Below are 18308 nucleotides of genomic sequence, written 5' to 3'. Positions count from 1 at the left end.
CAACTTCCTGTTCCACAATTCTTCTTATTTGGATTTATACTATTTAATCTGAAAATTACAGAACACTCCCTGCATTCTCACCATTTTAGACAAATTCTTCACCAATAAAATGACACTTCAAAGGGCGTTTCCATAATAACCCACTTTTTTCAAATCTTCAACCCGCCATCTTTCTTTCACACCCAAACATGTAAACTCACTTAACCATTAATTGGAACATTTTACTTATCAATGGTGGAAATGATCTATAAGAGTAATACAAATCTACATGTTATCTACATCAGTTTGACTTAGATAAAAATCACAGGGTCGTACTCACGACTCAAAATCGAATCTCATTTACATCATTTGCTCTAATTTATGATGTTAAATAACTTAATTGATTAAGTTTATGATCTATATCCATATCTCGAAATCGAATCCCGTCTAGAATTTACATCATTTATTATACAACTCTCTTTACTTTTGTTAACCTATACTATTGTTTATCACTATTCTTTTGCCAACCCTAGTAACAACTTTACAAAAAAATTAAACAACAATCCCTAACTTCCTTTGACCATTCTTTTACTGATCCAAAACATGATCTTTACTTTTTTTTCACCCTTTGCCTCCTTTTTATATGATGACTATCTCATTCAAATTTCTCTTTTCTTTTCCCTTTTTCCCTCCTCTAATCTTTCCCTTTTTTTTCTTCTTCTGCATGTTCCCATTCCTTTTGCTTGAATTTCAACACCAAAAGCCAAAATTAAACTAATTACCCTTCTCACTCTCTCTCTCTCTTCATTTTCTCTCTCTACTGAAATGAAGTTCACTCCTTCCTCTGCTTCGTCTTCTTCATCTTCTTCTTTCAATGAAAACTTGTGTAAAAGTAAAGGCAATGTCTTTGGGTGTTTTTCAGCTGTTTTGAGCAGAATTCTCTGTTCTAAAAGCCTACCAACTCACCCTTCTGATCCAATTGAGACTGATATCAACCAGCATTTCTCGAAGATTGATAAAATTGGTGTAGATGGTTCTGCAACCCCTAATGTAGTAGCAAGGCTAATGGGTTTGGATTCTATGCCGGAAATGAGCTCTAATTTATCCCAGATTTTTCCGGTTCCGATTCCGATTACAAGGAGCAAATCAATGGATTCAGATGATTTCAGAGAGAAAACAGAGGAGATGCAGCACAGGAGAGTCAAGACTTCTGTTTCATTTAGGGAGACACCGGATTTTTTTGAGCTCGAAGACGGCGATTTCTTTGTTCTCAACTTTGAAAAAAGAGGCAAAAATCAGATCAATGGATCCAATTTTGGGTATTCTGAAGTGGGTATTAAAGGGAATACACGTAGGAGGAGGAGGAGAGATAAATGTGGGAGAAAACAGAGGAGAAACAGAGATGAACAGAGCAAAGACAGAGTATTTTCAAATGAAGAGAGGCTTACTTTGAAATTATCACCTCAAAATCCTCCAAAAATTGATGCCTTTTTTGATGCTCAAAAGCAAAGTTATCATCTTTCTCCAATTAAAGATAATATTAGTCGCAAAAAGGAAGAATTGGATGGAATTAAAGCAAGAAGAAAGAAAAAGAAAGAGATTTTTTCGAGTACAGATGAAGCAGAATGTGATTCAGATAATTCTAGCCCAGTTTCTGTTCTTGATCATATTACCGACTTCATCATCAGTGATCCTGAAGTTACAACATCAGGTATTATTCTTATATTCATGAATTTGAATTTGAATTTGAATTTTAGCATATGTTCATGTTTTGTGCAACTTTTTCCTAAAATTTTCGCCTTTTTTTCGCTTTTCTCACAGAAGAAGATGCAAGATTGGAAGGGTGTGAGTCAGTGAGCAGAAATTGCACAACATCTCAAAGTAATGAAAACTGTAAAAGGGAAACAGATGGAAATGGAGAGAGAAATGTTGGGTTAAAAAGAAGAGATTACAAAATACATGAAAATGCAGAAATGTTGAGGAGAATATGCAGAATGGCTGAGTCTGAAGTACATAATTCAAATTGGAAATACAGGAGATTGTTGAAGGCTGATGAGTTGGAAGATACTGCATTAGATTTTAGTCAAAGGATTTTTGACCAGTTGGTTACTGAGTTGATAGATCAACTTGTTGGACTTGAATGCCAACAAATTTGATTTTAAATTTTTGTTAGGTGGGTGGAGTAGAAGGGAGAAATCTTTGTTGTACTAGGTACGAGACTCTGATGTGGGGAGCACGATCCCTTTCATTATCGTGTATATAAATATATCATAGAAGTGGTTAATTGGTTATAGTAACACTGAAGAAAGAAAAATGAATTTAATTGGTATTTGGTTGTAGTCTTGTAGAGTAGTACTCCGTAACTTTTAATAATTTGACTAGGTCGATGTGATTTCAATTTTGAATTTTAAGTTTTCTGGTCAAATTTTGTACTGTAATTCTCATTTTCACGAAGTAACTTGGCAAATTAATCTTCTCAAGATACAAGAAAGAGGGAGTACTACGGAGTAGCATCATCGTTACAAGAGAAGTGACAGAAGTTACTACGCATCATTTAGGGGTACTCCTATATAAATGACGGTACTTTAAGTACTCACCTGTATTCCCGTCGAAATCACTAAATTGTAACTAGACGGGATGTCGAATATTCATATGAAATCTGAATCAACTTCATCTCAGAAATTCTTAATCAACAGTCACATAAATTTTAATTATCAGACAAAAATTCAGCATGGTTGAAAATTAGGTAGAAAAACATTTCCTTAAAAACAAATAATAATCAGACAACATGATGGTGGAAAATCTAGCTTGATGTTGTTACAAGTGTTTGTTGTGATTGTGATGCATCAAATCATAAGAACTAAAAGTTGTCTAATTTCTTGTACGTCATTTATAACTAATTTTGAGCTACTGATGATGATTCATTCTCAAACTAGCATGCGTTATTATTTCGGTTTTTTCATGATATGCCCATGAGGTTTCACGAAATTCACCAAATACCCCTACGTGTTTCAAAATACATAATATACCCCTATTTAAACTTATTTTGCACCAAATACCCTTGAACTTAACGACCGTTAATGTTCCGTTAGTGTTATTTTACCTTTATACCCTTACTCATCCAATATTCTACAATTCACTTAAAAATAAAAAAAAATAAAAAAACACTTCTTCTCTTCTCTCCTCTCCTGTTCCTAGACCCATTCATCTTCATCCCAGATTCCCAATTTCCTATTTCATCATCTTCTTCACTCCATTTTCTCACTCCTGCCATTTTTGCTCTGTTAAAAAACAATAATATGTCTAGCCCATTGATTAGCACTAACCCCAACACGAATCCGTACCCGCCTCCTGATTCGAATCCAACCTTAAACCCATATCCTCCTCCGAGTCCTGGGTCTAATCTGGTAATGTTGCCGCCACCGCCATCTCCATTGATTTCGCCACCGCCATTGTCAGCTACAGTTTCTAGGGTTTCGATTCATAATGTTCAGAACCATATTTGGGAGGCGGCTACATCGTATATTTGCTCGGGTTGATTGTTGGAGGAGAGAGTTTGTTGATTTGTTGTTATTTTGGGGATGGCTTTGAATTTTTTGCATCGGATCTTTCCGGTCCATCTTCCTAAAGAGAATATGGTTCATGGTGGTTCAGAGGATAGGGACATTCGTGAATTGTTGCCTGCTGATCCTTTTGGGATGGATATTAGCTCCACATTAACCGCCATTACGGGGTGGCTTGAAGATCTAGGAGCTGATTATGGTGCTTATTGTAAAGGGGATTACCCTCTTTTCGCTGGATGGAATTTCTGGTGGAATAACACGCCTATGGAATTCCAGAAGTTCCCAAAAAAAAAATAAGTGTGATGATAGGATACTAAAAGATGCCTGGGATAATAGTTATTTCCCTGCAGAGGAATTTTGGCGTCCTACCATTGGTTCTGCAGATAATGATAGCATTTACAAGATTGATTGTCATTGTAAGATTACTAAAGATGATGGGTACCTTCAAGAGGTAGAATTTGGACATATGGTGAATGATGGAGGTGTCTGTTTCAATTGTCCCTTGGATGGTGTTGAGTTTGGTACTGGTAATGACAGCTTCAACAGGGAAGATGATATTTGCGGGATGAGTATCGATATGGCTGTTGTTACTGAAGATATATCGGAGCCTCCTCACCCAGCCTTAACCTATGCTCTTCACTATTTGGGTATTTGGTGCAAACAAATTTACAAATAAGTGTATATTGTGCAAAAAGTTTATAAATATGTGCAATTGGTGAATTATAAACATGACTTAACGGAGGACTAACGGAAAGTCAAAATAAGGGTATTTGGTGAACAGTATGAAAAAAATAGGGGTATATTATGTATTTTGAAACACGCAGGGGTATTTGGTGAATTTCGTGAAACCTCAGGGGCATTTCATGAAAAAACCGTTATTATTTTCTATGTTTATGTTTTGTTCTTAACTTATGATTTAGGACTTCTAACTGGGTTGTCAAAATCCGCGATTAAGAACATGACTACATAAGTAATGGTTAAATTCACATTTCTCCCGATGCTTAATTGCCAAAGTGATTTCACATTACTCGTATAAACTAGAGTGTCGCTAATTAATGTCCAACTTTAATCGTTATTTTGTAACCCACGTACCATGTACTAATTTAAAATCCGAACATGACTGAAGTTCAACTTAATCGATCTACTCTGTACTACTCCCTCTGTCTCTTTTTGTTTTTTACGTTTTTTTTTTTTTGGTGTCTCAAAATGTTCTTTACATTTTCTTTTATATCATCACATAAATTCGTTAATATTCTATCAAAATTTGTGTCAAATGATTATTTTAGCCAATTAAATACATTGGGTTATTTAATTTCTCACACATTTCTATTAGGACATTAAAATTTCTCATATTCCCAATAACAGACTTTTGATAAAAGTGAAAACGTTATAAATAAACGTAATTTTTCTTGTTTAAATAAAAAAAATAGAGCAATCTCAATGCACATTAATCAGTCGTTAATAAACGTGCAAAATACCAAATGTAAAGAAAAAAAAGACCATCGAAGAAAAAAAAAAAAAAAAAGAGGGAGTATATAATTTGGAAAATCATACTCATTAAAGTACCATCAAACTCAGCTGTGTGTTGTACAAAGAAAAAAAAAGGGTAGAAATGGTTGCCAAAGGAACAAAACCACAATTATATAAAAAATTGCTTTATGCTTTGTAGGTTACAAATCACAATTTTGTATATATCCATCCACAATAAACTAAGACCATTAGCCAAAGAATTTTGTATAACATATTTTTTTTCTAAAATTAATTCATTGATCACAGAACTTTAAGACTTTGGTTAGTCTTTTTTTTGTAACGAGATAACTACTGGTCCACATAATTACATCATCAAAGAAAAGAAAAAGGGTTTTGAGTGATCTAAATCACTAAATGTGGTGTTATTACTTATTAGTTCTTCTCAACCAAACAGTTGTGCAATTAGTGCTCATCCCACTATCAGAAAAACTGGGCATGCAAAGTTAAAGTCTACTCCCTCCGTCCCTTAATACTCGTACCGGTTTGAACGGTGCGGAGTTTAAGACATTTGAATTGACTTATTAATTTAATGGGTGTTTGTTGATAGTGGAGTATTTTTTTTAATATAGTTAGTGGGAAATGTGTAAGGGGTGGGAGTGGTGAGTGAGGGGTGTTGATTTTTAAATGATTTTTTGTAGGTAATAGGGGTGTAGGTGGGGTAGTAGGTAAGTGTGAGAAATAATATAATATTAGTAAAGATTTCCATTTATAGAAGCGGTGCAAGTATTAAGGGACGACCCGAAAAGGAAAGCGGTGCAAGTATTAAGGGACGGGGGGAGTATATAATAAGTTTTCCTTAGGTGCTAATTCTAAATCATCTATTTTTAGAGTTACCCCATGATTGGGGTCCAAGTTTTACAAAAAATCACCAATTGGGACCTCACTTTTTTTTGGTCAATAATTGGTACCTCATCTTACTTTTTTAGCCAAAGTTAACTATGGTGGTTAAAAAAATGTTAAGTCCTTGGGTTAAGAAATAAGAAATATAATTAGAGTTAACCCCATGATTGGGGTTCAAGTTTTACAAAAAATCACCAATTGGGACCTCACTTTTTTTTGGTCAATAATTGGGACCTCATCTTACTTTTCTAGCCAAAGTTAACTATGGTGGTTAAAAAAATGTTTAGTCCTTGGGTTAAGAAAGAAGAAATATAATAATAACATTTTATTTTCAAAAATACAAAACTAATTAAATTAATTAATTGTAATTCTTACACCTCCAATATCCCCCTCTTGAACAAACATCAACGGAAACTATCAACACCACATTAATTTATTTTTTATTAATGAAGTTCGTCCATTGTAGTTAACAGGTTAACGATAAATTGATCAAAAAATGTTAAGTAACTAATTTCTAATATTCACATAATTTTACATAGAAACCCAACAAAACCAAAATGTTCGCCGGAATGTTTTAACATAGAACTATAAAATGGGTCATGTCACGGACGGGTCGGGCCCATACTTTATGAAGTTGGTCTATTCGGGTCATATTTAGTCAGTTCAAGTGACCCATTTAACATAACCCAACCCGCTCCGACCCATTTTTTTAAAAAAGAAAATTAGTATACGAGTCACAACTTAAAATACTTCGTACTCTAGTGAAGCAGTAAAGAAAACGAAAGAAAGTGTATCAATCTATCATATTTCTCACTGCATGTCACCCCTTTAAAAAACATCTTCATTCGAAACAATGGCCGAATGTCATTTTACTTTCAATCAATTTAGAAACCATGCAAAAAGTTTGCTCTTCTTATGTGAGTAAGGTATAAAATCACAAAGTGAACATAAAAAATAAAAAAATAAAAAAAATCAAATAACCATAACAAATCGATCAAAATCAACACAAGAACAATAAAACTTAGCAGCATTAATATCATACAAAATCACAAAATTAACCAATTTCAATCACTAATCTCACAAAAAATCACATTTTTTTAGGGGAACAAAATATCACAAAATTAACAAGTACCAATGTACTCAAATCTAAAGACGAACAAAATAAACCCAATAAAACCCTTAAAAAATTGGCAAATAATATTACTTATTAACTCATAACTCTTATAATTTATTTTTGATTTATTTTATTAGTTTGAATAGTCAACCTTGAATTAAAGGTGAGTTAAACTACCACAAATCTAACCTTAGGTCCCAATTATTGATCAAAAAAAAGTGAGGTCTCAATTGGTGATTTTTTGCAAAACTTAGACCCCCAATCATAGGCTTAACTCAATATAATTATAACATTTTATTTTTGCAAAAATACAAAACTAATTTGATTAATTAATTGTTATTCTTACACCTCCAATATCCCCCTCTTAAACAAACATCATCTGAAACTACCAACACCACATTAATTTCTATTTTCTTTATCAATGAAGTTCGTCCATTATAGATTTATAGTTCACAGTCCAACAATAAATTGATAAAACAAATGTTAAGTAACTAATTTCTAATATTTACATAATTTTACTTCGAAACCAACAAAACCAAAATGTTCCCTTGAATGTTTTAACATAGAGCTATAAAATGGGTCATGTCAAGGGCGGCTACGGCCCAAACTTAATGAAATTGGTCTGTTCGGGTCATAAACAAGTCATATTTAGTTAGTTCAAGTGACCTATTTAGCATGTTTGGGTAACGTAGTTAACCAAAAAAAAAAGTGACCTATTTAGCATAGCCCAGCCCGTCCAGACCCATGATTTTTTAAAAGAAAATGAGTATACGAGTCACATCCTAAAAATACTTCGTTGTCTGTATCAATCTATCATACTTCTCACTGTATGTCACCCCTTTAAAAGGCATCTTCATTTGAAACAACGGTCGAACCTCATTTTACTTTCAATCAATTTATAAAGTATGCAAAATTTTTGCTATCCTTAAGTGATTAAGGTCATCACGAAGTATACATAAAAAATAAAAAATCAAACAATAACAAATAGATCAAAATCAACACAAAAACAATAAAATTTAGCAGCATTAATATCATACAAAATCACACAATTAACCAATTCAATCATTAATCTCACAAAAAATCACAATTATTTTTTTGAGGGGAACAAAAACTCACAAAATTAACAAGTATTGTACCAATTAACTCAAATCTAAAGACGAACAAAATAAACCCAATAAAACCCCTAAAAAATTTGGCAAATAATACTACTTATTAACACCGTTGCTAAATGCAACCTGATTTTACTCGACGCAAACCTTTTTACTTTCATTTTTTTCATTCTAAAAAAACTCTAACTCCCACTTTTACTATTTTCTCTCTACTTTTTTGATATTATTTTGGTTTAAATGCATTTGATTTTTTTTTTATTAAGGTCACAATAGCTAATCAAATTAGAATACATAATTTGATTGCAATGTACGATAATTTTGACTTGGAAGACCTTGGAATTGTGGTAATTTTCGTTTTTTTTCCTATTCTTTGAGTCTTTTCATGCAATTGGTATGAAATAAGTACTTCCATTTTGTACATATTGAACATAATATAATTAACTATTTCTTATACATTGAACAAAATATAATCAACTATTCCATACAGATTGAACATAACAGAACTAAGTATTCCCTACAAGTTGAACAAAATGATGATACTAGTTATTTCAACTGTCTACCATGAAAGAGTTGTCGACTGGTCATGTAGTGATTGTTTTTTATACATTAATAGTGATGATAAAACTTATTTATGTTATGTTCAATTTTGAACGGATTTATGTTTTGTTCAATTTATACGAAATACTTAGTTCTGTTATGTTGAATCTGTACAAAATGGTTAATTATATTTTGTTCAATCTGGACGAAATAGTTAACTACATTTTGTTCAATATGTACAAAATAGAAGTGTTAATGTCATACAAGTTGTATGAAAAGCCTCGACAAAACAGGAAAAAAACGAAAATTACCTCAATTCCAAGTCAAAAATATGGTCCATTGCAATCTAAATATTTATTCTATAATTCGATTAGATACACATGAAACTAAAAAAAATCAAATTTTATTAAACCAAAATAATATAAAAAAGGTTGAGAGAAAATAATAAAAGTTAGGGTGGAATTTTTTTTAGAATGAAAAAAATAAAAGTAAAAAGGATTGCGCCAAGTAAAATCAGACTGCGATAGTACTCCCCGTATTTCAACAATTCAACATGTGGTTGTGCGCACTTTTATGGTGCATGATCTCGTTAAAGCCCATCAACACCTATTTGTTGCTGTTGGACTTTTTTGTCTATGGATTCTCTCTAATCATGGGCCAGATGTGTTAATACTTAATAGTATAGATTTGCAAATTTTTGGTTGGATTCGTCTACAGTCAGAGCTGATTGTACCCCCATCCAAAATGAATATTTATTATTTTGGAAATGAATATTTACTATTTTGGAAATGGTTATTTATTGATTTATTTGAAAATGAATTATCTACTCATTCAAATATGAACGTTTATCTAATTATTTGTCAAGCTTCATTTATTCAACTAATTTAGAAATGAACATTTATCTACTGATTGTGAAATGAGTATTTACTAATTTTAAAATGAACTTAGTTATTGCATTACTATGTTTTTACTTTGAACATATATTGAGCAATTAAAACATGTCAAATAACATATTTTACTAAAAAAAAATTGAACATTTTAGGCATTGCCTATGTAAAATTGTACTTGAATTACAGGATATTGGTAGAAATCATTCACTTATTTTTCTATATCTTCAATCTTGAATCTTGCTTTTGATGTAGTCTCGAGTTCTTATATTTTTGAATGTGTGTATGAAGTGTGATTTGAACATAATATTTGACTTTCGCGGTTTCAATTTCCTCATTGTTGTAGGCTGAAAATGAAAATAGTAAGTAATTTGATATGATGATCACAAGTAACTTAAAAATGAACATTTATTGATTTGAAAATGATGAGCATGTAAAGAAAACAAATAGGTTAAAAAGAAAGAACAAGGGTATAAAAGATGCTCAGGAATAGAACAAGAAAGAACAAACAATACAAAAGGTATTAACAAATAAAACAAAAAGTATGAACGATTTCATTATGAACATTAAACGGATAATTATTATGAACAAACAAAAAAGAACAAACAATTCAACAAAAAAGAACAAACAATATAAAAAAGAACATAAAATTTCAGAAGAAAGAACAAACAATACAACAATTGTGAACAATTTTATGATAAATTAAAAAAACAACATGAAAGAACAAACGATACAACGAGAAAGAGCAAACAACACAGACGCGTCGTTTTGGGGGGTTCCTATAGCAAGAGATAGTTGTACCCAGGTATAACAATTAGGGGTTATGGAGCATTATATCGTGCGGGCCTAACTTTTGAATTGCAGGCCCTTAGATAACGATAACTGAGGAATACAGATTCGCCCTATCGTGCGGGCCTGATTTTTGGGTTGTTCCCAATTTATTTGGGGTTTTCCTAGAGTTTTCTAGGTTCTTGATTCTCATTCATGGATGAGAATTTTTTTAGGGTTTCAATAATTGGGAAGGATGGATTCATACAGGTTTAGAGTTTATCATCAACTCGTCAATCAGAACAATTCGTGTGCAGATTGCGAAGGGCTCTACTTGAAAATATGTGAAATCATCGAAAATCACTGCTCGTGTCAAGCTAGAAGCGGTGGAATACGAGATGTGCTTTAGGATGCAGAATAGTAATTGCTTTGATTGTAACAGTTATGTATATTCTTTGAATCTGTAGTATGCAGATGTATGTTATCATTGTAGATGTCGTATGGCTTATTATTAAGGCAAAATTCACGTAAACAGTCCCAACTATCAACATTCTTCTTTAAACAGTCCCAAGTATCGATTAATTGTGACTGGGCTGAACTATTTATTCTATTTTATAACAATGGGCCTTAATAAAAAAACGACCTGTTGTAGCAGGTAAAAACCTATACACGTGCATAGCACGTGATGTTTAATGAAACAAAAATATCTTTTTATTTTTAACTTTTGTCTTTCCCTTTCCTTTTCCATTTTTCTTCTGTATTTTATTTTTCTCCCCGAGGAAGTCTTTGTCACAAGTGACTTGTGTCCATATTGGACACAAGTGAGTACCAATACAGAATTTGGAGTACCAATACAGAATATGTTAGTACCAATACAAATCATGGGAATATTAATAATAACACATATGACTTATATTGGTGGTATTTCTAAGCAATTTTGCATTTTGGTACTGATATATTATGTGTTAATACTCAAGATGATTGTATTTGGATCACTTGTGTCCATGTGGACACAAGTCACTTGAGGTTTAGAAACCCTCTTTTCTCCCCCTCTTTAATTCTTTCACCTCATTGGTTTTGGTATATATATTGGGTCTTTTTCTCTTCAAAATTATTCATAGCCTCCATGGCTATGGCTTCAAAGTTTAATTCCAATTATGTAATTGTGATAATAAATTAAACCAATTAACTAGACTAATTAAGCTTACCCACTAGATCAATGTCTAACACCTGAGTGAGTCCTGACAAGTGACAACCTTGCAAAGGTCAATCAAATAATCAAACCATGCTTGCCCACTATATCGTGTAATCAAACAAAACTAATCTAATCAAAACAACAAATTATCTATCCCAAAATATTGGTTTTGAATTCTCAATCTTTAACCCAGAAAACAAGAGTACTGAGTTACTTAAATTACCATTGTTTGCCGAAATTCCATTTAATTCCCGCATAAATGGACCTTTGCACAGCTTCACACACACACATTCGAATTTTGAAAAAGAAAAAGAAAAACCTCTGTGTTAATGGGGTAATGGTGTCTAACATTAGAAAGAAGAAGAGGGAGTTATTTATGACTCACTGGTATTTGGTACGAAGAAATGAAAAGTTAACAACAGCATAATAAGGGAAAGGAAGGAGAGAAAAAAAAGTGGAAAAGAAAAGTGAAGGAGAAAAAATAAAAATAAAAATAAATTTTTTGTTTCATTAAACATCACAGGAGTTTTTACCTGCTATAGCAGGTCATGTTTTTATTAAAGCCCATTGTTATAAAATAGGATATATAATTCGGTCCAATCATAGTTAATCGATAGTTGGGATCGTTTAAAGAAGGATGTTAATAGTTGGGACTGTTTATGTGAATTTTGCCTATTATTAATGATATTGTTTTTCCCCGTAAAAAAAGAGATTCGCCCTATGTAGAGTAGAGAAGGAAGCGACTTTTTTGGATTATTTGAGTTGAATCAACCCGAAAATGGGAGCTAAACTAGCTTCAAAAGGTACAACTCTGCATTTTTTTTGGCTCCAGTGGTCAAGGATGGTAGGAAAATTGCCCTTGTACGAGTCCACAATCACTAATTCACTATACGGGATGAACCCAGTTTGGTGAATTTTAGTTGGTCATTTCACAAAGTATAACCGGGGAGGGCTTCCATAGGGTTTGTTCTCAACTGACAAATCCCAACTGCTGCAATTTCAGAATGAATCCAAATAATAGTATATATATTCGAGAAATATGAGGCAGAAATCATTAGGAAATCGAAGTTTTGGATTCAATTACAAGAGAAAGTTAAAGGTAAACGTACAAATTTCACCAACTTACTAGTGTTCAGTGTTGCAATGACAAAAACAACGGTTTCGCTTCGTCTGTAATATCTGCGATTCTGTCTTGTTTTGCATTTTTCCGGCGCAAGGGTTGATCTCTTTATCTGTTTTGAACATGTTTTTCTAACTGATTTAATCGGGTCTAGTTGATTATGATCATTATTTCTAGACTAATTGTTTAATATTATAACCACTACTAAAACAATTCTTATTCAAATGTTATTACTACCTGACTCTTGGATTAGATTATAGCTTCATCTGTTCGGTTATTCTTGACGAACACAACCTTCAAGTATTGCACTATACGACATTGGAGCAAGCTGTATCAGCTAAATTTAAGTCAAAGAAGGGGACTTAGAAATATACATACAGTATATCTAAAGACTAGCATAGCTTTATACATCTTTTCTTTTTCTAAACTGTGGTCAAAAGTGCAGCACATATAATACATACATGCAAAAACCACCCAGGAAAAAAATATATATATCAGATCACTTAGCCAAATCATGGCTGTAATCTGGGGATTACACTAAACCAAAAAGCTAGGAGATCGAATGGACGAAACTCAGATACCGATATTTATTCTCTTGGGAAGACGAATGCCAGAAACCCATTCTTTTACAGGAACACCTTCAACACAGCTTAATCTTACAACTGAATCAGCTGATAAACCGTATTTTTCCCGGGCTTCCGAGAAACTTGTGTATAGAACCTGTTCAATCCAATGCTCAAGGCCCTCCTTGTCTGAAAACCAGGCTGCTGCTAGAATCTGAACCATCACTTCATGTTCAATTTCTAGTGATATTCTTTCCCCTCTATATGTGTCCTCAAACTTCGACCGCACCTTCCTTAATAACTTGTCTGCAACAGCATCAAAATCAAAGGGCTTAAATATTACATTTCCATCCACTTGGCCAAAGAAACCTTCCAGCCAAGCTCTTCCACAAATGTCCATCTCATCACCCTCTTCTGTATCTTCCAATGGCAAATTCAAATCAAGAGAACTTTTCGGGGTTTTCTGGGCACGTTTTGATACCTCTAAGTTCTCCGAGCTGTCATTGATGATGTGGGAAAGCTTCCTCTTAGCTGAGAACTCTTGGTTTGAGGAACATTTTGAGGGCAAAAGTGAAACAGTTGCCTCGTTACTTCTATTTGTATCAGCTAACACACTTCTGGTAGCTAGCTGCATTTGCCAGTTTTTAGCTTCCAAAATCTTTTCCTCCTGAAATTTGATGAATTCCTTCCTTGGAGAGAGACTTCTCTCATCCTTGGTAATGGAAGAAGTTGTAACAAATATCACATTATTTATCCCGATTTCTCTGCCACGTGAATCCTGAAATTTACCTGTCTGAATGGCATGGGACAAGCTATTTTGCACCACTAAATCTGCCTCATCTATATTTTCAAGGAAGACAACAGAATGTGGCTTCTTACACAATTCCTGGGCTATATGATCCACAACTGTTATTCTGCTCATATTTATGTCAAAATCTTGTGATCCTTGACAATGAAAGAGGGAGTTAACCTTGTCAATCTTATCTTGGGCACTCAAATCCACAGATATCAGGCGGTCTCTGCTTCCAGCAAAAATTGAATCAGCAAGTGCTTCAGCTATCCTCTTTTTTCCAATTTTATCAGGTCCAAGAAAACTGAGCCACATATTATTCCCTCTGATGTTTGCAGCCCGTTGACGTCCGTTTCCACTTTTACAACAAGACACTATTTCAGTAATTCTGCTGATGGCTTCACCTTGCCATGCAACTGCCTCACTCAATTTTTTCAGAAGTGGTTTGTAATCAGGGTCCAGTCCATAGAAGGAAGATTGAGCAGTTTGTGAAGAATCTTTCTTGTTAAAGATCCCTTGATTAGTTGAAATGGGGCCTGGAGAAGGCTGCAAATGAGCTTGCAAGAACGGCTTCTTTAACTCGCATTTAGATGCATAGATTGTCCCCAAACCTAAATCAGTAGTGACAGAAATAGCTGTGATTTGGTTTGGAGGCAGTCTTGATTTATCAATGGGATACACCGGGGGAGCTATGCGCTCTCTCTCAGCTGATTGGCATTGTGGTACTTCTACTACGGCTGGTTTTGGGAAGTCGGGTTTTGTAGACTGCTGATGAGGAGACACATTCTGCATTCCGGAACTGGAATTGGAGCATGCTCTCTCATTCAGAGAAGAATCTCCACTGCTGCAGCTGCCACCCTGCCTATTATCTGGTGTAAATGGGAAGCCCGATTGCAACCTGGCTAAAGAAACTCCTGGAGAAGGAAACATGGGACTTTGATGAACATGCCGACAATGATCATCCCATTTTTTCTGCAGCTGTTTAGTTTTTTCATTTGATGCTGTTTTCACATCCTTGACCTGCACTGAATGGACGAGCAGTTCATATAAAACTACTACCAACAAATTCATGACCAATACTAAAATTAGTCCAAATACTACGCGGATTTATCCATATATGTAATGGTAAAAAGAAGTAGAAAAATCGAAAAGGAGTTACACACCTGTGTGACGATATCTCCTCCCTTACCCAAGTCTGATTTTGATCTCTGCAACCAGGAAGGCAAAGTTACAGAGTCCTGATCAGCAGATGAAATAGATGATCCTTCTCTCAGGATAGTGTCAAGCTCTTGCTCATACTTGTCATTACATGCATTACAACGAGTAAATGAGTGTTGAACAGCAGTTATCGGAGGTCTGTAGTCAGAAGGTGTTGGAAAGAAACCACCAAAGGGAACAAAGGACCCCATCAAGCTGTAAGTATATCATGTACATGCGACTGTCAGATTCAGTAGAAAATGAGTCAGGTGCTCAAACATGCACACATAACACATTGGTTAGTGGTTACATGTTCCAGCGCACAATCATTTACAATTACAGTAAGCCAATAACTTCTGCATCATACTCACAATTGGGTGATCATAATGATATAAACGCATAAATCATGAAGCAAGGAACTTAATACAGACTCACAGTGTTATGGCCTGATTCATAACTTATGGTTTGGCAAGAATGAAAGCAGGAACTGTGGACTATTTTAAAAGATTTGATAAAATGATCAACTTTCCAAGGTATTTACTTGAATTGCTATTTATTTTTTAAAGAAATGTTAAATTGCTATTTCGAAAATTGTTAGTCCATCGGATCTTTAACCAAGAAAATTACCAAAATACCCCTAAGAGAGACCATTTCTTCCACTCCCAGGGAAACTTATTTATCTTTACTCAAATGAAAGACCAGCAAAATTGTCATCAACTTGCATAAGTAACACAGCCATAATCAACACTTTCCCGGTTTACCATTCTTCTCTTCATTTTTATAATCCTCCCCATGTCACACTGTCATACTGATATTATATAATTATCAATAAATATAGTGACAAAAATTATTTGTAAGTTGGAGTTAATATTCAATTCAATTTCCATCAAGAAAATGTGACAGCAGTACTATTTTATTTTACTAGTATAATAAGCACCACTTCATATTACTCCGTACATAGGAAATCCACAACCATATTATAAAATACACAAGTCACATGTTTAAAACTCGAGGCTCGTACTCATGACTCATGACTTCATGAGTCATGACCTGATCAATCCGTGTACATCTACGCAGCCAAACAAAAATGAAACAATAATAATAAAATGACTGACCTGGATTTAGAATTAAATCCGTCGAATGAAGATCTAGAGGAAGTAATAGGCAGAGGATGAAGATCCCAATCTTTCTCGAGAGTTGGAAACTTAGCCACAAAATTAGAGTAAGTTTCATAATTAGCAGCAAAACCAATCAACCAAATCTTCTTCCCATGAACTTCAACCAAATTACTCAACTTCAAAACCACTTGATTCATCATATCATTTTCATTTTCATCATCAACCAAAACCTTCAATTCTCCCAAATTAATCACAATTCCAGGTCCAACCAAACTACAATTCTCCACCATTGATCTAACTTCCTTAATCCTCAAATCCAGCACTTCATTTTTCTCACTCTTCCCAAGAACAAACTCCTTAATCTCCTTTTCCAAGCAAAACAACTTCAACCCATGAATTCCCACTGGAAACCCATCAAACTTCTGCTTCCAAACACACTCTTTAAACTTTGCGAGTGCATCCTTAGCGCATACACCCACAAGCAGAGGATTCTTTTCCTTCTTCTTCACCATCACCTCCCCTATCCTCTTACAATTCTCATCAATCTCCCCGAAGTACCCCGGAAAATCCATCAAATTACAGAGAAACAATGGAGGACATCTCGAACCTGGGCTTAAGCTTGGGCTTGGGGCCCATCTCGGTGGGTGAAGTATCGATAGCTTTATCTCGGAGCTCCGAAAACCCGCTTCCCCGAATACCCGACTCACAATTGGATCATCCAAAATCGATAGCACGAAATGCTTCAACTCCACTTTTATCGAAGAAATTGAAATATTATTGTTATTAAAAGTATTATTGTTTATATTATTATTGTTGTTGTTGCTGGAGCTAGTACTACAACTTCCATGGATGTTGCTGACGTGTAACGGATTAAAGTGATACATCTCAGGTTGCCGCCGTTGATTCGCCTGCGACCGTTTGATGGCAGCCATGAGAGAGTTGGAGATAGGAGGGGCAAAATCGTCATTCTCTTGAGGGGTAATTTTGGAAGAAGGGAGACGATCCAGTGAGACGCCCACACAGAGCTCCAGTGCTCGGAATTGCAGACGTGGCGAGTAAGCGGAGCTCCGACAACGTGTCAGAGATTCTCGGACGAGAGAGAAAGATGGAGAGAGTAAAGCTGATACTGCATGAAGCGACGTCGTTTGTGCGTGGTTCCTTCGTTTGGCTACTGATACTGCGTCGTCTAACGCTTTTGCTGCTTCCTCTGTTAAACATTGTCTCGCCGTTGTCACCGCCGTCGGCATCCCCTCCTACGGTGGCTCTCCGGCGAGAATTCTTCACCGGAATATAATTAAGTTTTTTCAAATTAAAAATGAAAATTCTTGAAATCAATCAAGTTAGAGAGGGAATTAAAAATTGTAAGATAATAGTAAAAAAAAATGGAGTAGCATTAAAAAAAATGAGATGGGTGGAGAGAGAAATATGAAATTGTCCAGTGAACAAAAAACGCTTGGTGAGTATTAGATCCTTCTTTACTGTGTAAAAGATCTTTTATTTTTTATTTTAATTGTTTTTGTTTTTGTTTTGTTCCCCACCATAACTTTTTGGTTGATGGAACATTTTTATTTGGGGGTTTGATTTTGATTGAAATTGGTTCATTTCGTGGGTTGTGTTTAAGTTGACTTTGCATACTATTGTTTCACTTTCTTAAGGTTAAAATGTTTAATTCTTTTTTCCCCTTTCATAAGGCTATGTTTTAGTTCAATAAAAATCAACTAAAATTAACTTATCTGGATTTATTTTTGTGGGAAAATCTTATATATGTGTAAATTGTCTGTAAAAAAAACTAGATTAGACTTATCTGAACTAGACTCATTTAAACTTATACGGTAACAACTTTAAGTTACATTTTCACATGTTTTATAAAGGTCAAATTGAAAATTTTCGCTCTAAGTGACAAATTTATGTTGTTTACTAATGTTGTACTTCATAGATTGTAAATGTTTTGCCTCAATATACTTAAAAGTATTAATTTAAACAAATTTATCATTTTAG

The 18308-nt window shown here is 34.2% G+C and overlaps 2 protein-coding genes and 1 long non-coding RNA gene across 4 annotated transcripts; 1 reads left to right on the top strand and 2 right to left on the bottom strand.

Annotated features, from left to right (window-relative positions):
- Positions 1 to 312: 312 nt before the first annotated feature.
- LOC110777414 (uncharacterized) lies at positions 313 to 2390 on the top strand. Of its 2 annotated transcripts, none has more exons than XM_056834912.1 (2): positions 313 to 1690; positions 1804 to 2390. In XM_056834912.1, exons 1-2 carry the CDS (start codon positions 805 to 807, stop codon positions 2133 to 2135), a joined length of 1218 nt encoding a protein of 405 aa, XP_056690890.1. In that variant the 5' UTR covers positions 313 to 804; the 3' UTR covers positions 2136 to 2390. The 2 variants fall into 2 exon arrangements, with proteins under 2 accessions (XP_056690890.1, XP_021837709.2); XM_021982017.2 differs by having other exon boundaries at positions 320 to 1690; positions 1801 to 2390.
- Positions 2391 to 9620: 7230 nt separating this feature from the next.
- LOC130466211 (uncharacterized) lies at positions 9621 to 11957 on the bottom strand. Its single transcript, XR_008926221.1, has 2 exons — positions 11746 to 11957; positions 9621 to 9906 (listed from the first exon to the last, which is right to left on the bottom strand). It is a non-coding gene; the product is annotated as an uncharacterized lncRNA (long non-coding RNA).
- A 1003-nt stretch (positions 11958 to 12960) lies between these two features.
- LOC110777415 (protein SMAX1-LIKE 7) lies at positions 12961 to 17924 on the bottom strand. The gene is made up of 3 exons (XM_021982018.2): positions 16308 to 17924; positions 15159 to 15408; positions 12961 to 15015 (listed from the first exon to the last, which is right to left on the bottom strand). Exons 1-3 carry the CDS (start codon positions 17555 to 17557, stop codon positions 13216 to 13218), a joined length of 3300 nt encoding a protein of 1099 aa, XP_021837710.2. The 5' UTR covers positions 17558 to 17924; the 3' UTR covers positions 12961 to 13215.
- Positions 17925 to 18308: the final 384 nt, after the last annotated feature.

This window comes from Spinacia oleracea, chromosome 1 (genome assembly GCF_020520425.1).
Source record: "Spinacia oleracea cultivar Varoflay chromosome 1, BTI_SOV_V1, whole genome shotgun sequence".
In the NCBI taxonomy this organism is placed as follows: domain Eukaryota; kingdom Viridiplantae; phylum Streptophyta; class Magnoliopsida; order Caryophyllales; family Amaranthaceae; genus Spinacia; species Spinacia oleracea.
This window is presented reverse-complemented; position numbering and strand designations above follow the sequence as displayed.

Bases quoted from the DNA above. Each gene is read 5' to 3' on its own strand.
- LOC110777414 (XM_021982017.2), top strand. From the start codon at position 805: ATGAAGTTCACTCCTTCCTCTGCTTCGTCTTCTTCATCTTCTTCTTTC. The intron at 1,691-1,800 runs GTATTATTCTTA...CTTTTCTCACAG, and splicing joins TCCTGAAGTTACAACATCAG to AAGAAGATGCAAGATTGGAA.
- LOC110777415 (XM_021982018.2), bottom strand. From the start codon at position 17,557: ATGCCGACGGCGGTGACAACGGCGAGACAATGTTTAACAGAGGAAGCA. The intron at 15,409-16,307 runs GTCAGTCATTTT...ATATACTTACAG, and splicing joins GGATTTAATTCTAAATCCAG to CTTGATGGGGTCCTTTGTTC. The intron at 15,016-15,158 runs GTGTGTAACTCC...CATTCAGTGCAG, and splicing joins GAGGAGATATCGTCACACAG to GTCAAGGATGTGAAAACAGC.